This window comes from Oryzias melastigma, linkage group LG12 (assembly GCF_002922805.2).
Source record: "Oryzias melastigma strain HK-1 linkage group LG12, ASM292280v2, whole genome shotgun sequence".
Lineage (NCBI taxonomy): Eukaryota > Metazoa > Chordata > Actinopteri > Beloniformes > Adrianichthyidae > Oryzias > Oryzias melastigma.
In genome coordinates this window covers 6,707,913-6,731,932 of record NC_050523.1, presented here as the reverse complement: position 1 = coordinate 6,731,932, position 24,020 = coordinate 6,707,913, and the positions used below count along the sequence as shown (strand labels likewise).

The 24,020-nt window shown below is 34.9% G+C and overlaps 1 protein-coding gene across 5 annotated transcripts in view; it reads left to right on the top strand.

The window, feature by feature from the left end:
• Positions 1 to 24,020, top strand: part of fibcd1 (fibrinogen C domain containing 1) — a 222,721-nt gene that overhangs the window by 147,704 nt on the left and 50,997 nt on the right. For all 5 annotated transcript variants that reach the window (XM_024299837.2, XM_036214653.1, XM_036214652.1 and 2 more), the window contains one exon: positions 6,252 to 6,348. In XM_024299837.2, the coding sequence (XP_024155605.1) occupies positions 6,252 to 6,348 (97 nt within the window). The remainder of the gene's footprint in view (positions 1 to 6,251; positions 6,349 to 24,020) is intronic.

Here is a 24,020-nt window from a genome sequence, read left to right as displayed (position 1 = left end):
AAATTGTAAAAATATTATTTAAAAATATAGAAAATATAATTCGGATTCAGATGAATTGTTTACCAACACCCACATCTTTTTTGTCTTCTTGAAGTGTGATTCATTTTATTTTATGCATTTTAAAAAAAAAGTTAAAAAAAAAACTGCAAAAAAAAAAGAAAATAACAAATATTAGTAATACACTTGTGCACTTAATTGTTTTCCTTATTGATGTTGAGCAGGAAATATCTCACAAAAATAAAATCCTGAAAATGAAGATGATTTTTTTTTCCCCCTCATATTTTGTTGTGCTTTTTTGTGCGTCTGTACACAAGGAAAGATGAAAAGTGGAAATTTTCCAGGGTTCCAGTAGCCATAAATATTGATTTTGCAACCCATACCATAATATGAACACATTGTGTCATCACTTCAGATTGTCCAGCTCCTCTTCTGAAAGATTATGTGTTTAAAGCTGTTTTTTTTTTTTGAAGCGGTAAAATGCAGCCCTTTGGTGAAATGGCCACTCTGTCATCGCTGCAGATTTCGCCGTGTGCGGGCTGGAACCTCGCCTGTCTCGCTCGCAACAGTCCCTGACCTTGATTAAAACAACTTTGATGTCGGCTGCAACCCTCCAGCCAGACATTGTGTGGAAGAAATTGTCAGATGGGATGTTGGGCTGCATCTCGGTGAAAACTGTGTTTGTGTGGCTGGTTCCACAGCAGCCGAGGCTCCATAAAATAGAGCCGGCGAGGGCCGCGGAGCGCAGCAGAACCGTAAAAGTGCATGCATGCATATTCATAGCTGGATTGTTTTGACACCTGAGGACTGGCTTTTGTTGCAGTGACAGGCAAGCAAAAGCAATTACAAATACAAGTCTCAGCCACAGATGGGTTTTAAATTTTATATATATTTATGATGAGTCATAAAAACAATATATTGACACAACTTGAGTCTGACGGGCTGAAATAAGGGGGAAGGAGCCAGCAGGAGTAAGGAAAGCTCATTTTGAAGGTTAATAGCTGAGTGGAAAGTGATTTTGGTGGGGATATTGGGTGACATAAATCAAGAATGTATAAATGGTAAAGATATTTTTTGACCTAAAAAAATGTATATTATCCTTGACTAACTCAAAAAGAAAAATAAATTATTGGCAAAGTAAACAATCACTTTTTAAATGTTACTTTTATTTATTTATTTGGATTTAACCAATAATAATGTTCCTTTTTTGCCAAAAAATGTGTATTATTAGGCTAATATGACTCACATGGGTTAAATTACATTTAAAGACCCTCTCCAATCATCTATTGAACTATTATAAAAGAGGTTCTAGTGGTCTTTTAATCATGCTTATGCTGTTTTTAGTCAAAATCAAGAAACTTGTGTCATTTACTAGGATACAGTATTCCCCCCTGATTCACAAGGGTTAGAGACCAGAGGCATCCGCGAATATCTCGAATCCGCGAATACACAGAACCCCCAACCCCCTACTTACCCCTATAAAATGTTAATATAACAAACACATATACACACAACCACACACACACACACATATATATATATATATATATATATATATATATACTGTATATATATATTTATGTGTATATATACGCAGGTTAGGGAAATGAGTAACTGTGTTTGAAGGAAGTCAGTCACTGGTCCATACTGATCAAGAAAAGGAAGTCTGAATCCCCAACCCCACACTCAGAACCGTTATCAAATGTTTATATAACACACAATTATACATATATACATACACACACACATATATATATATATATATATATATATATATATATATATATATATGTGTGTATATGTATATATACGCAGGTTAGGAAAATGAGTAGTTGTGTTTTAAGGAGGAAGTCCGTCACCGGTCCATACCGATCAAAAAAAGGAAGTCTGAACCCCCAACCCCACACTCAGAACCGTTATCAAATGTTAATATAACACACAATTATACAGACATACATGTATACAGTATATATATATATATATATATATATATATATGTATATACTGTATACGCAGGTTAGGAAAATGAGTAATTGTGTTCAAAGGAAGTCTCATACCGGTCCATACCGATAAAAAAAAAAAACGTCATGCTTCGTAAAACATTTATTACAGAACATTGAAGATTGCTCAACATAACGGGTTTTTTTGTGATAATTATCCTCTGAAATTATTTTCTTCAGTATACCAGGATTTTTTTCACCGGTTATGAGTCAGCTGATATAATTTCTCTATGCGGGGGCATGGAGAAAGGAGGAGTCCGCTATCCGGAGATACACCGCGGCACTTCCCTCAGACTAAAAAAATTTCATACAATCGTCTTAAGTTTTTTTTTTAACAAACTGGAAGACCCACATTTTGAAAGAAAAAAAAAAAAGAAAAGATGATAAAGATGATAAAGTCGCTAATACGTGAAACCTCAAATAAAGAAAGGCGAATAAGCGGAGGAACAGTTGAAAAGCATTTTATGAATACATTTTAGTTAAATTAAATATAATAATGTTGTCTTGTTTGTAACATTTCAAGACAAGATGTCAAAAACAAATACTTGAAAAGACAAGTTATTTAAAGTGAAAAACAACAATCAAATTGCACGATTGTTTTATTTTTTGTTCCTCTGTGGACACATTTGAACATGCTAACATAATTAAATTTGAGAAGATTTTTAAAGCCCATTCCAATTATGTTTTGATGTACTCTGTAAAAAGTGAAACATTGACTCAATTAACAAAAGCAGCAATTTGTTACATTTATAAAAAATATTAGTTTTTATCAATATTAATTTTTATGTTGAGTACACCATCAACTCAAATTTTTTGTTTGATAAAAACTAATACATTTAAATCTAACAAATTACAGAAATTTTGTTACATGATCCATTGTTTTCTTATTATTATTATAGTCTATTTTTAATTGAGGTTACACTGTTTTTAGAAAAAAATCCATTTTTTAAAATAGTTTTGTCAAATAAAAAGTGTTGTATCTTAACTGTATTTAAATGTAATTATTTGCCTTAAAGAACATGCTTAATCCTGTTTAATCTAAACACGTTTTTTTTTTTACAAAATAAAGTTAAGCTGTCTTTAATGTTGAATCATCAAGGTTTTCAAATAGTAGTCATGTTTTTCTTCAAATAAAAAAAAACATAAAAAAGAGGCAATTTTCTGTAAATATCTCTCAACTCGCACCAAAAACCTGCCACATACAGTAAATAAGTGTTTTTCTCTCCTTTTTCAACATTTCAAGCATCAGTCAGACATGTTTTTATTGAATTGATGTCACCGGTGTCACATAAGTTTGCATTAACCAGTCAAATTGAATTTGTTTATGCAAAATATTCAAAGAGCCTTTAGAAATGCAGGTATGAAAAAAAGCACATTCCCGCTAGACACAGATATAATGTTTGAGCATGTAATTGCATGCAAAAAAGTTCCTTTCAACACTCACTCACTGGCCACTTTTATACGTACCCATACAAAATCTAAGGCAGTTCAATGAGGAAGGTGCTTCATGAATACCTATTTTACAGTTCTGCAAAAATGAAAAGCTTTTCTTCCTGATAATAAATGGTCTTTTATACCTGTTGGTACATCACACCTCATCGACCCACTCGCTTACGAACAGAACACTGTTTAAACACGGGGAGGGGACGCCACACATTTGATGTCTCGACTAAGGAGCCTTTAAAGAATCACTGGAGGAGCCAGAAAACCACCCAGCAGCCCTAAAACTAGCAGATGTCTGACTCCACATCCCAAATTGCACTAAACTCCCCCCAATTCAGCTAAATAAAAAATGGAGAAAGAAAATCTAACACCGCTGCTGCAGTGAAAGGCCAGACTATATAAATAATTTATTTAGAAAGCTGCTAACACAACTCTTAATCAATGTAAACGTATACAACCAATTGTTTTTATGAATTAATTTAAAAAGTTGGTATTTTTAGTTATAATTTTATGCAGAAATGAACATTTTAAGGAGACATAGATACACATTCTGCATGATGTTCAAAAAATGACTTTACATTCTAAATATAAATTGATTAAATTTGATTGACACATTAAAATGTGCAGCATGTGTTTTATATTTATATTTTTTGCCAGATCCTCCCTACTCTCTATAGTCCTTCTGTGTTCTTCTTTTACAACTGAAGCACGTTGACAGAAAAGAGTAGCCACAGGCTACTGATAGTTCACAACCGACTCCTAAACTCACAAACTTCAAACCACAGAGCAGATTTTAAAGAGTAAGGTGAAACATCAAGGGCATGTTGCTTCAGAGGTGGTGGTTTACATTAATATAAATACTATAGTTAAAGCTTAAAGACTAACAACTACTCTCATAACTGATATTAGGTGCTCATGCAGATCGAACATGATTTGGTTAAAGAAATACTCAAAGAAAAACTTAGTTTTAATCTTAAATTATTTTCTATATGTCCTCCATCATGAGAAAAAAGCTTCAAGAACATGTTGAAAACACTAAACAAAACAATTTTCATTGGAGTTGGGAGGAAGATTTGAAGGAGAAACAATTGCTTGATTGCGTTTAACCTTGTAAACAATACTAAAAATGTATTTATTTTATTTCTTCTATTTATTTCTTAAGATAATATTCAGAAAAAACACTATTTACTCACTTCAGATAATTTGATCCACACATATCTTAACATACTGCAACTGTATTGTAAAGAATAACTTATCGACTAATTTGGAATTATATTAAAGCAACATTAGTAGTAGTCATTAAAAAATGAATTATAATAGATTAATCTCAATGTAAAAAGTAGAAAATTTGCTAAACTTTTCCCGACAAAATGTTTCATGTTTTTCTAAATTAGCAGGAAATGCCCTTCTACTGCCTCTAGTGGAATTATGATGAACTACACTGCAGAAAACATGGACTAAATTATATCCAATGGGGTTTAAAGGAAAGTTTTGATCATGCTAATTTTATACAAATGGTTAATAAAGGCAGAAATGCTTAATCATTGCCAAGTAATGAAGAAAAAACTAAAAGGTATAGCCAAAGTCATTAATATACCCTGTGGATTAAAAAAACAATGTAAATCTGAGTTAATTTGCTTGTAAAAAGAAACATAAGTAAAGTGTTTAGCCTCTTTGCTGCTCGCTGTAGTTCAGCCAATGCAGTGACAAACTTCTTAAAATTCAAAGAAGGCCTCCAGCAACTGCATCATTGTGCAGAAACCATAAGAAATGCTTCTGCATTTAGATCTTAAAAACTGATCGTTTCTGAAACCATCAGTGTTTTAAATGTTAATGTTTTATTCACAACATCCACTAAGCCCTTGAACTCTGAAAACGTTCATTCCCGTTGATGTCTGTCTCCCTGAATATGTTTCCAATGACTTTATTCAAATGATAATATGTGTAAAACAATGAAGGCAGGCCTCAATTGGTTTAATAATCCAAGCTGTACAAGTAATTACTTTAAAAAAAAGAAAGAAAAAGAATATGATCATCTCTTGTATAACATACCTTTCACGGAAGTCTTTTTCTGAGATAATAAAAAGATCTGCAATCCCAAGATCATTTAAACAAACGATGATGACAGCAATCATTATTAAGATAATCATAACACAGACAGTTAGGTAGTTAAAAGGAGATAATTAGGAGGAATATCTGTTTGTGTGCGTGCAGAGAGCATTCGTGTTCTGAGATTACTCATGCGGAATATACCAAATCCTCTCACAGAAAGGACTTTGTCATTTCCTGTGAAAAAGAGCCTTCTAGCGGTAACTTCCTGATGATTTCTCATCTGTAATTTCCTTTTAAGAAGCACTTTACATCAGAGTTTTAAATATTTCACCAGTTGGCAAATACACATGTACAACAGGTCTAGATAAATTGCTAAGTACCTTTTTATGCTTGCTACGGAGGTATTACCATTTAATTTCTCCACAAAATCTTGAACGTTTATGACTCATGCCACAATAAATGTCATTTGTGCTCATAAGCATGTATTTACAGTTGGATTATTGATCTATAAACGTAATCCCTTTCAGGGTTTTCGCCAAAGTACGCTGATTACATCACAATTCACTCCAGTTTTAATGGATTCCTTTCATTAGCTTCAAACAAATTGCCTTTTCGGGACAGAAAGTGTTTGCATTATTTAGAATTACTTGAGCTCGGCGACCAATGGGGCGACAGAGAGTGACTCATCCAAAACGGCACGGCGGAGCGCAGTGTGGGATGAATCCCGTTTAACCTCTGATCTGCTTTCTTGCTGTGTAGGTGATTCAGCGCAGGGAGGACGGCTCGGTCAACTTCTTCAGAGGATGGGAGTCCTATCAGGAAGGATTTGGCAGAATCACTGGTGAACACTGGCTCGGTAAGCGCTTAAAATGAATGTTTTTGGCTTCGGCACGGAAATACATCCAGTCTGGATCTGACAAATAATACCTCACTTTCACTTTGGTCAAACACCTCTACACTCTGCTTTTTTTTCCTTTTTTTTAAGTGAAAAATAGAAACTTTTGGTACTAAAAGTAGAAAGAGTCAGCAGCAAAAAATAAATGAACATAATTTTAAACTGAAAAGGAGGTGAACACATTTCTCTTCAGACAAGTAAAGCACCAGGTTTGTATTCAAAAATGCTTATAAAACTTGACATTTTTGCAAGAAAATATTGAAAAAAATATAATTTTGTCAGTCAAACACACATATTCATGCAAATGATTATGATTTTAGTTTTTAAAAGCAATTACTGATAAAATTTTGTTCTAAAAAAATGTAATTACTGATCATATTGGATACTTATTCTAAACCAGAGATCTGCTGAGGCTCTGGAGCCTCATGCCTCATGTGTTTTATCTCTTCATTGTTGCTCTTTAAAGAAAAAGGATAAACATTTAAATGAATAATAGATATGTAGTTTTGATCAATTCTATTTTTTTAGAAGTGAGATGTTTTTAAACACTTAAATTAAATCTTCAAAAAAATGCAATATGATGAAATGCAAATAATATAATTAATTATACGTATAACTTGCAACTATAAATAATGATAAATATGTTAGTTTAAGATAATATTCAGGGAAAAACACTAAATGTCGCTAATTTGATTCATACATATCTTAACAAGCTGTAACTTTATTGTAAAGAATTACTTATCAACTCATTTTGAATCATTTTTAAACAGGAAAAAGTGATTTAAAACAATTATTCTTAATATAACATTTTTAAAACTAGCAAAACTTTTCCCGCCAAAAGGTTTCGTGGAGGCAGCCATTTTGAAATGAGAAGGAAAATCCCTTCTACTGCCTCTAGTGGAATGACGATGAACTACAAGGCAGAAAACATGGACCAAATTATATACAATGGGGGTTTAAAGGAAAGTTTTGATCATTCATTCATTTTCTTGACTGCTTTGTCCCTTTTCGGGGTCACGGGGGTGCCGGAGTCTAACCCGGCTACTGATGGACGAAGGCGGGGTTCACCCTGGACAGGTCGCCAGTCATGATAATGAGATATACAATTATGTACCAAATCTGATACAAATGGTTGCATAAGGTTAATAGAGAGTAGTTATAGGCAGAAATTCTTATACATTAGCTAATAAGGAAAAAAGCTTAAAGGTATTATTGAAAACGTCAAACACAGATATCCATACAAAATAATGCGGTTTTATTTTTTTTAGAAATAATAATGGTAAAAAACACCATATTTGACTTCAATTTCTTGCTTCTTTTTTCTTATTAATTCAAGTAGATCTGAAGCAGCAGAATAATCTTATTTAAAACAGGATGTATTTTATTTTGAAAGGAACATACATGGTGTCAAATGTAAAATAAAGTGAATATGGTGCATATACAAAAATATAGCTCTTGTTATTCAATTATTGCAAATATTTCAAAGCTTCATTTTATAACTGAATAGTTTGATGGCCACAAAAAATTCTCATTATTTTCAAATTTTTTCTGAATTTTGCTTTTTTTTCAGTAGGCCTAAATCACTTTTTTAGATTGTTTTTGTTAAGACTCTAGCTTATTGTCCATCATCCATGTGGTTCAGTGCCCAACTGGTTTGTGAAAAGTATCATAAATTCTAACTTTACTTTTTTGATGCTTTTCCCGCATCTACATTATATTCTCGAGCATGTTGACTGTCCTGGTCACCATAAATAGGTTTTGTTCTTTTTGCAGTTATCACTAGAATATATTTAAGTTACTGTAGCTACACTTTTTCTAGAAAAACAATTCAAATATGTTCCAATAGACACAGCAAGGGGGGAAAAAAGCAGAACTTCCACAACTGATCCACAAAGTCCTAATTTAATGATTAAATTGACTATTAATTTTACATGAACACACATTGACACATGTGCCCTCGTGAGCTGTGGGGCAGTGGACACTGTAATAGGGTTTATTACTAGCAGATTGAGGGGATCGAACCCAAGTTTGGTGAAAATGTAACAGGAAGTGTTTAAAGAGGAATATTAAAGTAAAATATAGAAATATTAAAAGGACATATTGAATCTGTGTCACTTTGTTGATGTCAGTATTGATTTGTGAGCAGCTTTGCTCATGTCCAACTAACAGCACTGTCCAAAATTAAAAATAAAAGGCAATAAAGTATAACAACATTTAGTCAAGAATTAATAGAGTATGATGATTTCAAGACTAAACAAGTGTGAATCTTTCCTTTTTCTACTTTTTTAGCACTTTGGTAAACCGTCTTACCAATGCTTGTGAAACACATTGAATAAATATAATTTACAATAAGAAATTTTAACTGGATATGATCAAAACATTTCTCTAATGTCTCATATCCTTTATTTTTTTAAAGAAAAAATACCTTATGTTCTTGTTTTCATGTATATGCTAAATGAAGGGGATTTTGGAGCAGAAGTGTTTTGATGCATGTTTGCATCAATAGACATCAAGGGGTTTAAAATGTAAAACAACTTACTTTTGGTGGATTCAGCAGCTGGATTATTATTCTCTGTGGTACCACTTAGATCCCATTCTGCAACAACTGACAAGAAACAAAGAAGTTCACTTTTTTCACTCAGATAAAATTTACCATAAAATAGAAATATTCTCTAGCTAGTTTCGAGGGATAATGAGCTATTTTGCAATATTACATGTGCATTACCCGTCACTCGATAAGAAGGAAAGTCGTCTCCTGAGAGGATTTGGTGTGAACAGCAGAGGGTTAATGAGCTATCACTGAATGAAGTCCATGAGCACCTTCTTTTGTTGTTGGTTCAGTTTCACATCAGCACAGTAATTAGAGCTTGAAAACAATCTATTTGTGTAAGAATCACACTCGGTCAAGGTTACAGACCTGAGAATCCTCTAAGGATTCAAGCTCCCGCTCGTGGATTCTAAAGACTGCACGAGCACAAAAACATGGTTACGACCTTTTTTTTTTTTTTTTTTGCAATTTTACAAATAAAATGTGATGCAACATACACACCATTTAGTGCACATTCAAGAATGCACTGGTGGACCCACACAAGACAGCACTCTGAACTTTGTTTTTCAAGGGTTTTTTATCTTCACTGGTGAAATCCTGTCTTTATCATGGGTGGGATCACATATCAATGTAAGGGTGGGGTCATCTGGACCCCATAAGATAGCACAAGGAAGTGGAATAATGTAGAGTTTTCTCCGGATATTATTCACAATCTAAGTTCAAAGCGACAGATAAGAAAACTGATGACCCAGGGTTCTAGCAGCATTTAAACGCATCATTTACACACAAATCTTGGAGATGTGAAAAAAGTCTCACATCAGATTTGTGTATAAATACGGTTGTGTGTGTATCAGGCGATTTGTGTGTACTTTTTAAATATTTGTATGTAAAGTTGTGCGTATGTAAATTATATTTTGTATTGTTTTGTTTTGTAATTTTTGCACACTTGAATAGACAATTGCAAGTACAGTTACACACAAAATGTATTGTTTGAGTTATAACAATGCACACACAAATCCAAAGTTATACACAAAAAAGTAAGGCAAGATTGATAGATCAATTATTGATGCATAAACGTAAAGATCGATCTAACGCACGATTGCTAGCTTCATGCTACAGAATAATGGGATTTCCCATAAGACGGCTAATGCTAACGCTCGGTCGACCAACATACATCGATGACTAAATGAACATCTTTGTATGCTCACACGCATAAACTTTCAAAACTCCTCTAAGGAAATATATTTTTAAAGTAACCATTTGTGGTCTGAAATACAGTTTGTTCTGTCTTCTTCTTCTGCAATAATGCTGTAGCATGATCGCCACCTAGTGGCCAAACTGAAATGCCCTCCAGGAGAGGGAGTTTCTCAGTTTGAGAATCCATGTAACATTGTATTATGTTCACAATCTCATTATAATTTCACTAATATATTTTACAGCCACTGACACAAGTTACACATCAAGATTTACACACACTCAAATTGAATGATAGTATTGTCTCTCCATACAATTCCGGTAAATGAAAGACATAAAATTCTGGTCAGGCAAAACTGCACTCGTTCATTTTTCCTTCATGATCAATTTTTAAACAATTGGCATTTCCATGAGTTAAGAAAAGATGCTACAACTATACATCACTTCCAAATCTGAGTCCTTAACTGGTCAAAGTTCAATTGGTTTAACCTTCAATGGGTGTTCGATGGCCGGCTTTTGTGTGGAGCCTGAAAACTGACTTTTGCATAGTGATGCATGAACACAAAATTTTGGGAGCAGAAGACCGTAACACACAAATACATGCATGTACATAGACGTTTCATTGCTGAGTCTGATGTAAAGGTAGTACAAGACTCTTTACTGCTGTCTTTTCTAGAGCCCAGCAGCTCATTGAAATTTGTCTGTTCACGTCCACCAAAGCAAAGATGCCCGTGTGTATCAGGATTTTCCATTTATAAAAAAGTACTTTTTTATTTTGTACAGTGTGAACAGTTCATTTTCAAAGCTGAGTGTATTATGCATTCATACTTTGAGCTCACTGAAGGGCATTACTTTTCTGATAGAGGAAGTAGGCGCTGTTTCTGACAGTGACATTTTACTGGGTAAACTCTTGCATCTTTTTCCTGCTGGCAGAAGGTTTAGCGAATGATGAATTGTATGAAACTCCGCAGATAATAATCCCAGAGACTGTAAGTGCTGGTTTTTTTAACTGGAGTTTTTGTCATTTGTGGTCTGGTTACAAAAACGAGCAAGAAAAATAATAAAGAGTTTCTGTGAACATCTCTGTTGAAATCACATGAACTGACTGATCTGTAGTACTACTAACTGGTGTCAAAGGGTGTAGCATATATTTTTGTAATACATTTTATTAAGTTCATCATATTATAGTAATTATATAACATTCCATATTAGCAGGAAAAAGTATTAATCATCTATTCATTCTACCACGGAATTGATGAAGTCTAATCCAATTTGTCAATCTCAATACTACAAGTTTTTTTTTACTGAATGGAACAAGAGGAGGCTACTTGATTTTGACACCAATGATCACAAATGTGTAAAAATTTATAGAAAAAAACAATATTGTGTGTAGATCTGTGTGTGGATAAGTGGATGAATGATTGTGGAAGAGAAAATAACATCTCAGAGAGTTTAAAAGTTAAATATTGTCATCTAATAGAAAATAAATATTCTATTCTGCACAGTAAATCGAAAATTGACTAATATTGTGATATCATCTTGTGTGATATCGCAAAAGATGGCATGAATGGCGATAAATGGTCACCGTAAATGTTTACACATATACTTAGAAAGAGAAACATTATGTTTTAAAAAAGCCTACTACTAGGCATTATTTTGGGTTTAGAATAATCAAAGTTGATGGATTATCAGACCATAACTGTTTGGATGATTTGAACTGAAATATTTAAATATGTAAATTAGCTTGAATTGGACTTCCCTCCAATCAGCAAACCCAAAATAGTTCTCCTAAGGCTAGTTTTCGAAAGTCAAATAAAGCAAGAGTTTATCTCAGTAGATCTCAAACAGTTGGAGCTTCAGCTTTGGAGATGTGGGAGAGTCATCCAAGTTTCTATTGGACCTGATGAGCAGAGAAGGTTGAGATGTATTGGTCTGTAAGAGTTCTAACAGAAGACCACTGGGCAGGTTTCATACATTTAAAGCACCTTTTTATTAAAGGGCGAAAAAGTTTGGAACAGCAGAAGTCGGCTCATAAGATACTCATCAAGGTACTTAAAGATTATAAGAAAAATAATTTTGAAAAAAAAAAGGTCCTAGACTATTTTTATTTTTTTTATTAATAAGACTTCAATGTCAAAGCAGACTTCAATTAATCTAAAAAAAGAAGAGAAAAATGAATAAAAACTTAATCAACTGCCTGAAAAAACAGTGATTCAAAGTTTGAAGCACTTTTTGAACTGAAAGGTGGCCTTGACTTTCAGCCAATCCGCTGCAAGCCCACATACTCAAAGGCTGTAGTGCATTCACTTAGGAGAATCAGATACAGGTTTCTAAGTTATTCATTTTTATGGTTCAGAGACGTAAATTGTTAAAGTGAAAAATTCCAAACAATCGAGAAATATTTATTTGACAAAACATGAATAGATTCAGTGTAGTTTAAAAACTAGCACATATGAAGGTCAAACTTATAGGTAAAAGTCAGCTTTGGATACTTTATCAAAAGCTTTCCATACTGTTAGATGAAATGTTTCAAACAAATATGCATTTAAATAAATAACCACATTCACAATCGACTGAAACAAAGAACATTTGAAATATTTAGGATCTATTCAAATCCAAACACCTCTTGGAGAAAAGAGTTTCGGCAGTACATCTGGCGCTACAGACCCTCAAGTCCTACAACTGTAATTGTCAGCATTTGCATTCTGTTTCCCTCTCTTGTCTTCAAATGCAGATTTAAAGACGCTGAGATAAAAAGGCAGAGAAGTTTACAAGCTGCAGCATTTTACAAGTCTCTGAAATGTTAGAAAAGCATTTGCATGAGACTTTCCTTAAACTGCATGGACTTTGCTCGCGGTGGTAAAAATTAAAAATGTTGCAAAAATGTGCTAATTAGATCCGTTTGTCAGAATATCAGTGGGTGTTCAAGTTTCTCTCAGTTTTGTCACGTCAGGAAGAGTCAAGTGTGAAGCAGCGTTTAGTGAACGACACCATCACCTGACAAGAAAAAAATAAATTGTCATTTTGGGATGATTAAAAACTGTATCACATTTAGCAAACCTGGTTAAACTGTTGAATTTTGTGCCACTAAAATGTTAGATCCATTTAAGTTTGAGAAATAAACTTATGATGTTATAGTCTAAAGCAGGGGTATTTATACTTTTTCGCTATGCAAGTTATATTTAAATATATAGACATATTTTAGGGCTGTCAATGTTAGTGCACTAACACAACAGATTTAAAAAAAAAGATTAGTATCTCCATAAAAGCTTCTAAGTAATGACAAAGTGTAGTTTACTGTTAACATAAAGCAAAAAAAAAGATATGTTGAGGATCATTACTGCAGATTTTTTACTGCGCATGTGCAGTTAAACTGCACGGTTGGTGTACCCAATCCGTATCGTGCATCTGCAAATGGTTTCTTCGTCTGTTTCATTCAGCTCACTCCCCAGTGTAGGAGAATAACCACCACTTACCAACATTTTATTAACTTTGTTAACACAGACACTGGTATAAATGGGTAATTTGGCTGCCAAAGTGGCTGCAGTAGCGCTGGGACATCTACTCCGAGTAAAATGCCCCCATTTCTACTATTTTCCTTTTGCCAACATAAAAAGCAAAAACGGCCAAACAAGCCGTGTGGTTTTTATGATATTACACATCATTGAGATTTTCAGTGCCTACAATGACAACAATATACAAGTATTTAGGTGCCGTACTTGTATTTCAAAGAGGTGTAAGTCAGTAAGAGGGATCTTTCCATTGTTTAGGACATCATAAATTTGTCTAAAAATTGAGCATTGTTTAAATGATAATTGCAAAGGAAGCAGAACTGTCTGAAAATGCTGCTGGAACCTAATTTATTTGTTTAAATGATGCGTTTCAAGTTTTACAGTCTTAGAAAAACAAATGTACAAAAATAGTCTAAATTACTGAAAATTTTCCATGAATAATTGGCACATGCAAGGATCAATTGGTAGCTGTTACAGATCAGGTAGCGACAAACTTCAAACATGTTTTTGTTGATGCTAAAATGCTACTTCAACAATAACCAGCAATTGTAGAGTGAAGTTCCCGCAATGTTGTCAACAAATTCACAACAAAGAAGGTAAACAATGAAGTTTTAAATGGATAGCCACAGACATAAGTCTTTGCAGTTGATCTTACCTTGTACTGTTGATGTTTTTTAGGCCAAATCCGAACTCTTTTCCTACCCCTATGGCTTCTCCCTACCTCCACGTTTAGCCCTCCAAATGGAGGATTATGAAAAAATAGTGTTTTCATCATCATTTGGATGTCACTCCTACTCAATGGCGTCATCAATAGTTGTCAGTCACGCTGTTCGCTCTCGCGACGGAGGGCTCTGCATCCCTACGTGGTGATGGTTAGCCCTTAAAAAACCTATTTAGGACACCCCTACCCTTCAAATTCCCCCACAGTTGTAGGGGTAGGGAGAAGCTGGAGGGGTAGGGGAAGAGTTCAGATTCAACCTTACTTTCTGTGCACATAAATTGCACTTGTGGGACACATGAGTTAACACAATTTTAATGTTTGAGACAGTAGAAATGAAGGAAACAGTTTCCTTTAGCTCAATTTTTGTTCAAAAATTGCAGGTTATCATGTTTTTTTATTTTTTATGGTAACCTACCCAAACTTTCAGTCAAACGCATTGGCCTCCCTGGTCTAAAGTTTGATAAACACATTTTCCACATGAGACACAAGCTTTACATTGATCTCAAAGAAGTATGGTGAGAAAATGTTCACCACATTCAGATCATAATCTATATTTGGATTTCATCATGAAAAGACGTTGTAATGCCTGTCTTGTAGTTTACAGCGTTTGCAGAGTTTATATGAATTAATGGAGATCTGGGTCTCTTTGCTGACCTGAGGCCATTATAGTGTGCAGCCCAAATAAAAAAAACATGGCTTGAGTGCTGGTTAGATGTCCCTGTGGTGTGCTGTAGAAACAGTTTGGGAATATGGAAGGCTTAGGATTTAACAGGCGGAATTTGAATGAGCCAGCAGGCTACAGTGAAGCTTTGAGAGTACCTTTGCTAATTCAAGTTGTGCTGTTGTCTCGTCACTCCCATCATTGATTACCCTTCGGGCAAAAATGAAAAATGCATTCATGGCTGCCTGCAGCCTCGACAGAAAGTCATTGCTGCTACTTCCCTCAGACTAATACAGTTCCATCCACTCTTTCTGAAGCTACGATTCTCATTATCTTTAGAGGCTGCAGTTTCTGATAGCTGTTGAACTTATTGTGATGACATTAATTATAGTGGTAATTATGAGAAAAACAACAGCAGTGGGAAGCCAGGCTATAAAGACCTTTTCAGACGTGAGATACACAACATTAATGGCAATCAATTTGTGGAAGCAGCAGCGGTCAGACGTTGAAAGTGACATTGGTCAGTCTCGCATTAATGTTCCTCATGCTTCATCTCTGTGACAGTGAGGTTATCCCTAAAGGCATCGGGAAAGTTGAAAGAAACTACAGATTATTTTTTTCTTCCAACACAGCTTTTTCCCAAAATATATACTAGTGAATTCAGCAGTTTGGGTGTCATATCATCAGATAAACCGCATATGCTTTATGTGTAGTTTGGTTTGGTTTGGTTTTTACTAAAAAAAAAAAAAAAAGTTGAAGATCTTGAAAGTTTGAAATGTAGTACAAGCTTTTAGAGTAGTAGTAAAAGTTGCATGATGTGAAGATATGTAGAAACCAACCAACTAATAAGGTTAAAGTTATATCCACATATCGTAGTAGCAGGAGCAGAGCTACAGGGTGGCAGCAGTTCCCCACAGTATATTAAGGAATTATCAAGAAAAGCTTCTTTAAGCATTGAAATTATAACTAAAACAGTAATAATAACACTGTTACAAATATATACATATGATATTTTCTCTGCCTTTCACTCTGTTGTTCCCATTTTCCACCCTTCCGAAGTTCGCCCGAGTATATAAAATTTTCTAGCTCCGCCCCAGAATAGTAGGGACATTTTGAAGAATTGTTGGTTTAGGGTGGTGTCATACACATTTTCCAACCAACCTGCCATTGAAGCTCCTTATTCTATTTCATCATTCTGATCAAACCTTGTTGTTTTTTTTTTGTTTGTTTGTTTTTTTTAAGATTTCTTCTACAGTAGAAGCTTCATGGCTACAGCAATTCAAGCTATTTATAAGGCAGCAAATCAGCCCCAGACAATCACACTAGCACCATCTTGTCTCTTCTTGTATTTTTATGAAAATCACAGAAACTTAATTAATTGAGCTATTATATATATATATATATATATATATATATATATATATATATATATATATATATATATATATATATATATATATATATATATATATATATATATATGTAGTGTCCCCTTGCTTATTTGTGTTTCCTTATTTGCGGTTTCCCGTATTCGCAGATTTCATTTCAGTCAGGTGACTCTTCTGGTTCATCTAAAAAAACTCAGACTACTCGTATGGATCCAAAGGAGGTGGATCTCCGCACAGCGGAGCCCCCTCTAGAGCACGGAGAAGCACCCCCACCTCTCTTTGTTTATTATTTGAAGGAGGAAGCGCGCACTCCTGATTTTAAGGCACAGAGTGAGACTCCTTATCTGTAGCATAAAGTACGCTGTCGCCTCAGCTTCTGTACAGTCTATTGCTCTGAAATATATATATATAAACTTTTCATGTTGAGGAATACTCTAATGTTCTGTAATAAATGTTTTACAAGGTATAAACAGAGTTTTTTTGATGAGTATGGAACGGTAGCAAACATCCTTCGGCCCTTTATTCGCGGGGGTTAGGGACCTAACCCCCGCGAATAAAGGGCTAAAACTGTAAATGTATATATATATATATATATATATTTCTTATAACATTTGATTAAGGATCTGAGTCATTTGGAACATTCACAATAAATTTTAAAAAATGGATAGAAGTCAGATCTTTTTATTAGAAGACTGTATTCTAGTTCCTCTTTAGACTTTGTCTATATGTGACACTCCGAGGTTGTGAACATTCCCTTTAAAAAGTGTGCATTTTTTAGAGGCTATATGTGTTATCAGTATGGACGCTATAGTAGTCATGAAGAAATCAATGAGGCGGAACATTAAAATGCTATCAAACCATTAAATGGACATTACCACTAATTGGATTCAAGTCTTCCTCCGCCAGTATTATTATATTATGACATTCTTCAAGACCCCTGTGTATAAAAAAGTTAGAGAAGAGAAACGTCTTATGTATTTTTCTTTTAACTGTTCCCTCTGGTCCCTGTGGTGAGTTTGTTTACGACCTTTGCTCTTCTGCTTTACGCTTTGCAACATTTAGAAAGTCAGTGGCTGACATCGAGGAACATGAATGTAAATATCTAAGGGATGTGAGATGAGCTCAAGTATGAGACAGAATGGACTCCATTATCAGGGTACAATAACATTTGTCTTGTGTTTTGATTTATGCCTTGGCTTAAATGGGACATATTGGGTTTTGGAATCAGAAATCAGTCCATAATATCAGAAGATATGTATGTCTGCATTCCTATTTACTTATTCTGGTTATTTAAGTTGAATTTTTTGAAAGTGAGGAATATGAGCATTGAGTTTTTAAGAGATCTTCCATTATAACTACTTTAGTATTCCTACCCTTATATGGTTGCCATGGGAACACAGTGCAGGAGGGTGGAGTTACTTTAATTATTAACCTTTCTCTTCAAATCTGAGATATAAGAGAGACGTAGTTAAAATATATTAAAACACCACGTTAGCATACAAAACATGATAAAAACGAATCAAAGATATATTTTTTTTTTCATATGAATGATGGTTCTAGGATCTTTAATGGGTGTCTGGTATTTAACCTATTGAGTTCATTGAGATTTTTCTGAACAGTAACTTGCGACACAAAACCTCTCAGGCGTCTCCTGCCAGGGAAATGTTGCTCTCATAGTGCAGAGATGTGTCTTTGACCATGCCCTTTCATGTCAGACTTGCATGAAACTGCCTGCACTTCAGAACAATTGTTACAAGAAAAGAAAAATGTTCAAAAACGTTTATAACTTCTCATGACTGTTGGTGCAAATGTGTCAGAAAGCCTCTAACATATTGTTTCTTCAACTTGTCTTGATTAGTTTTATTATTGAGCAACAAACCCAAAGTGCTCAGATTTTAGCCCTCAGTTCAACAAAAAGTACAAGACAAACATGCCTAAAAGGCACACAAAAACTGCATCGCACTGTGAAATTAACTTAATATTGTGAAAGACACCATTACTGCCATTTATAGACTTTAAATCTATAACTCTTTAAACTGACAGATTATAATCTTTCTTTGGACTAATTTTAGTTCTAAGAAACAAACATCTAAAAAGTATTTCTGTCCTACGGTTCAAAAGAATATTTTTATAAACACCAAAACAAATTTGCTGATTAGTCTCCCAAAGGTAAAAGTATAAAGAGCATAAAAGTGGGTCAAGGCACTTTCACCATTCTCATCAAATCTATTAAGCACCTGGTCGCTAAGGCTGGCGTCAACCTGTAATATAGGTCTGAAACAGTTTAATTCAATCCCAGAGAGAATGACCTAGTTTTCCAGATGGCCTGTAACAATAAAAACTGTAGTTGTTTGCACTTAGATTGAGCAGATATATGTTCTTTGTCAGGGTTTTAGAAATCTAGTTTTGGTGTGTCTGTGCATACGTAATGATTAGGATAGTGTTGGTGTGGTCTGGGAGAAAGCAGAGATGAACCGCTTTAAAGTTGAAGCAATTGAAGCAAAAATAAATAAAAAAGGATGGTTTGTGTTCTTGAGCTGTTGCAACTCTTTTGATCAGTCAAGGACTCACATTTTGTTTTTAACAGAATGTCCTCTCCACATATGTTTCTACCGTTTCATCATTTCGTTTTTGCTAGGGATGCAAAGGCTGTTCTGTATGAATCGGTACTCGCGGTTTTTAACGCAGACATTCACCCCAGCATGCACTCCTCGCCACCTGCACAGATCATTTAAACCTATTGTGTGGGGGCACTTTGCCTTTCTCGATCATAAAGACAATGGCAGAAAGTTAATAAACAAAAACACATTGTTGCGTTTACACCAAATGTGATTTGTGCGTCAAATTTGTGTCTGCCACCTTTTTTTTTTGCTGTGTCAAATATAGTGCTGGATATGGAGAGAAAATAAGCTCACCCTAATTTGTGTTTGTGTAATTCTTGAGTTGTGTGTAACTTTGGATTTGTGTGAGCTTAATTCTTGATTTGTGTGAAGCTTTGGATTTGTGTGCGTGTAATTCTTGATTTGTGTGTAACTTTGGATTCATTTATGCATGATCCTTGATTTGTGTGTTACTTCGAATTTGTTTGTGCGTAATTCTTGATTTGTAACTCTTAAAATGCATTTTGTGCATAGCTTTGTGTACTTTCAATTGTGTATTCCTGTGTACAAAAATTACCAATTACAAAAAAATACTAAACACAATTTTCACGTGTACAACTTAAAAATGAAAACAGCTTAAAACTAACTACATGTACATCTTTAAAAGTACACACAAATTCCCAGAAATGCACACACAAAACCGCATTTACATACAAATCTGATGTGAGACTCTTTTCACATCTCCAAGATTTGTGCATAAATGATGCGTTTAAATGCTGCTAGAATCCTGGGTTATCAGTTTTCTCAATAACCGCCTTGAACTTAAATTGTGATTAATATCTCGGGAAAATGTGACATTTTCCCACTTCCTTTAATAGATATGCCAGCTGCGCTTTCCCTGCGGCGCCTTTACTGTAGGACTCTTCTGCTAGCAGGCGGTGCAAGGTACTCGACACCAAGAGAGCAGACAGAGTCACTCTATGTCCCGCCCCGCTTCCTGGGTGTGGAGAAGGAAATGGCGCTGTCTGCTCCCACTGTATAAGGGGAGGCGGATTTCGCCGTGAGGGAACGATGAGTCGATCAGCTCTACACTTGGGCAAGCAGGCAGGTCATCCGCATCCATGGAGTCGACTCTGATAAGTCAAGAATTACGCACACAAATCCAAAGTTGAATTACGCATACACAAATCAGTGTGATACTGTTTTCTCTCCCTAGCTGGAAGATTGTTTAAAGAGTGTTCATAAACAAGACGCTACCGTCTAGTTACCGCTATACTTCCTCGCTGTAAGACGTGGTGGGAGATCAGATTAATTTATTTCAGTAAACATGGCCCCATGTCTGAAATCATAAATTCCAGTACAGCTTGCTTGTTTTACTTTTTGTTTAGTTTTTATTTTGTTTGTTCATAATCCGAACCGTGAATTTTGCAATCCATTGCACCCATAGTTATATTAGTCACTGCAAATTTCAATACTAGTATTTGTGACATAAAATGCTTTCAGATGACAAAAACCTGCATATCATATAATCCCACTTTTTGAGATTATTAATACTAAATAAAGAGTAGCTCTACTTTGTAACTCTACTGCATTTCTGCTCTGCTTTATCCTTTAAGAAGTCTAATATATATAGAAGTCAGTGCATCACTCCAGTTTCAGTAATGTAAAATAAATCCTGCTGATCTCAGCTTTAGACTGTTTCTATTAGATATTGTATTCACCAAATGAGATGTTATTCTGGTTAACATTCACATCCTGCAGTGTAGGTGTCTGCAGCAAGATGCCTTGTTTGAAATAAGAGGATCCAAAGATGCAAAAGTTTTTTTTTTTCTTTATTCTACGGGGGTTTCACCACAGCAAAGCCCTGCCAGAAGCCGCACAAATGCAGGCCGTAAATTAACTGTCTCGCGAGGAAATTCAAATCCATTGTATGGAAACATCCTGACTGCTTTGTTCTCAGTGCAGCTTCTCATCAATCAACCTCTCTCAGCACAAGACGGATGTAAAATACAGACATAAAACATGGTTTACAGTCAAACACAGGCAGTTTTAGTGGGTGAGGGGTGGTTAAAAAAAAAAAAAAAAAGATGTGGCTCCAGCCCGTAAGTGGTTTCAAGCTCCCATCTTCACAACCTGCCGTTTCAGCTGTTTTCCTTTGACCTTTCATTAGGAATGCCTCGGATCTGTTGTGACAGGATTCTATGGGTCTACGTCAAATCAGTCAGTTTGTGTGAAAAATTGCACCAGTATACAAAGGTTTCAAGAGAAATGTTTGGTATTCATGGAGAAACTGATGGTGCTTTCACACTAGAATGGCCTGGAACACTTGGTTTGGATATGGAAGCTTCACAACTGTATTTGGTTGGTTTTGTTTCACCCAGGACTTAAATGCAGCTCTGTCTGACTCTTGGAGAATAAAACAAAAACACTTCAACACTATTGTACAATAATTCAAGCCTACATCATGCATCCACACCATTTAACCCTTGTCCCTATAGGCATGTTTACGCATGTTTACATCAAAAGTGGGTTCATCTGGACCCCACAATTCAGTGCAATGAACTTTTTTTCTCCAAGGATTTGTTATCTTCTCTGGTGTCCATGGCAGTCATGAAATCCTGCCCACCTTTGTCATGTGAGGAATCACCCCATAAGATAGCACAAGGGTTAATAGGAAAAAACAAACAGGTGAAAATACTGTATTCCATAAATTAAAAACTATTTGGACTTTTTTTTTGCTTTATATAGTTTATAAATGATTGGCTATATTATGTTAAAAAAAATTATAATGCAAAAAAATAAAGAAAAAAACTAAGAAGTGGCTCCGTCAGGGGCGGAGCTACAAAGGGGGCAGTGGGGTCAGCTCCCCCCCCCTTCAGCAAAAAGCATACTTGTCCCACTTTAGCTCCGCCCCTGACACAGTTACTTCCCAGGTTTTTTCTGTATCATATAACAAACGCTATTTAAAATTAGACAATAAAATAATAATAATAGAAATAAACTGCTAGAAATACAAATTTTTGATCTTTTCATTTGCAATGACCTTCCATAGTCTTTTGACCCTATCCCCCCCACCCTATGAAATGTTCTAGGTCCGCCCCTGGACTGTGTTTAATGTTATGATGGATTGGGGATAGAAACTGCCCAATACTATTTTTTTTTTTTTTATTTACTCAGGATAGCTGTGTTTTTTTTAGTTAACGTTTCTCTTTCTTTTTTTGGGGGGCACACATTTTAAAATTACTTCTAAAACTGCGTATGAACCCTCAAAATGACCACAGAGATTTGAGTTAAATGATTATCTAGAAGCAAACATGAACGATCACTTACTGTAGACTCAAAAATGATAAAGTTTCCCAGTTTGTAAAGGTTTTTTGTAGGTTATTTATTGTGTTTATTTCATGTGTTTTTTGCCACGCATAAAAAGTTGCTTCAGCTTTGGTAACACTTACACAAAAAGCTCAGGATCAGGTTTACCTTAAATAGACTTTACCTCCACATTTGGCTGGACTTGATCTCAAAACTTGCACAAGAAAATGTGGAATCACTTAAATATATTGACAGATTTTATTAAATTATTGCTGTTCAGAATTTGTCACAAGCTGCGGTTGCTGACTGGGATGCAACCAAACCCACTCTAACTTATAATGTAGATTTCAGATGTCATAAAACCCAACATTTTCTATTTCTGCTTTGGCCTCCAGGAGTTTTCTTGAAGCCTTCTAGCTGTCTTAGAACATAAATAGGAGAAATTCCAAATAACAAGACACAAATAAATGTGATATTTTTATCTTTTCCTTTAAATTTGGCAGTGAAAGTCAAAAGTTGCAGGTTATTTGGGTTTAGCAATTAGAGGGCATCTCTCCTTTGGATTTAGAAGCCTCACATCCTTATTGCCATTTAAATCTTTTCCAACTCGATCCGCCTCCCTCATCACCACTAATCAAACGTTTTCAATCGATTAAGCTCGTCTCACTGTCAACAATAGAGACTGAGAATGCAGAAAAAAGACTATAATAGGAAGGAGGCATTAAAATATTATATGCTACCTCCACTGGGGAACAGTTCAAAGGAAGTCTATAGGAGCTTGCAGGAGTAAAGTATGCATATCTTGCAGACTTTTTTTTTTTCTCAACATGCCACTCATAACTAAGAAATGCAGCACTGCTGTCAGGATGTTTACATTCAGAAGTTCTTCAACCAAAAATAGATCGAATGGGGTCACAATGAGGATAGTAGCATGTGTGGTTGGAACCTCAGTAGATGTACATTAGTGCTGCCACAAAGATTATTATTTTTTCCGATTTGTCGACTAATCGGGTCATGGGAAAATTGGATGTATCTTAACCATCATTAGCTTTAAACTAACTAAAAATTAGATATATAGCATTACCTCCAATAATGCTAGTGTGAATGCTGTAAGCCGAATTTGGCTGCTGAAGATGCTGAAATTGATAGCTAAAAACGCTGAAGTTGAAATTGCTGAAAGTAATAGCTGAAGCTAATAGCTGAAAACACAGAAGCTGATAGCCAACTAAAATATGAGCTAAATGTGAAATTAGCCTAAAAAATGTGAAAAAGCCTAAGCTAGCCAAAACAGCTAGCATGAGGCGGAAACATTAGCTAAACTCCAAAACAGCCTTAAAAGCAAAAAGGCCTAAATTAGCCAACATAGCAGCTGAAATATTATCTATATTCCAAATTAATCTAAAAAATACTAAATTAGCCGAAATAGCTAGCATGCAGCTGAAATATTAGCTATACTCCAAATTAGCCTTAAAAACTGAAAAAATCCTAAATTAGCCAAAATAGCTAGCATGCAGCTGAAATATTAGCTAAACTCCAAAATAACCTAAAAAACTGAAAAAAATCCTAAATTAACTAAAACAGCTGTCATGCAGCTGAAATATTAGTTCAACTCCAAATTAGCCTTAAAACTGAAAAAATACCAAATTAGCCAAAATAGCTATTATATAGCTGAAATATTAGCTAAGCTCCAAAATAGCCTA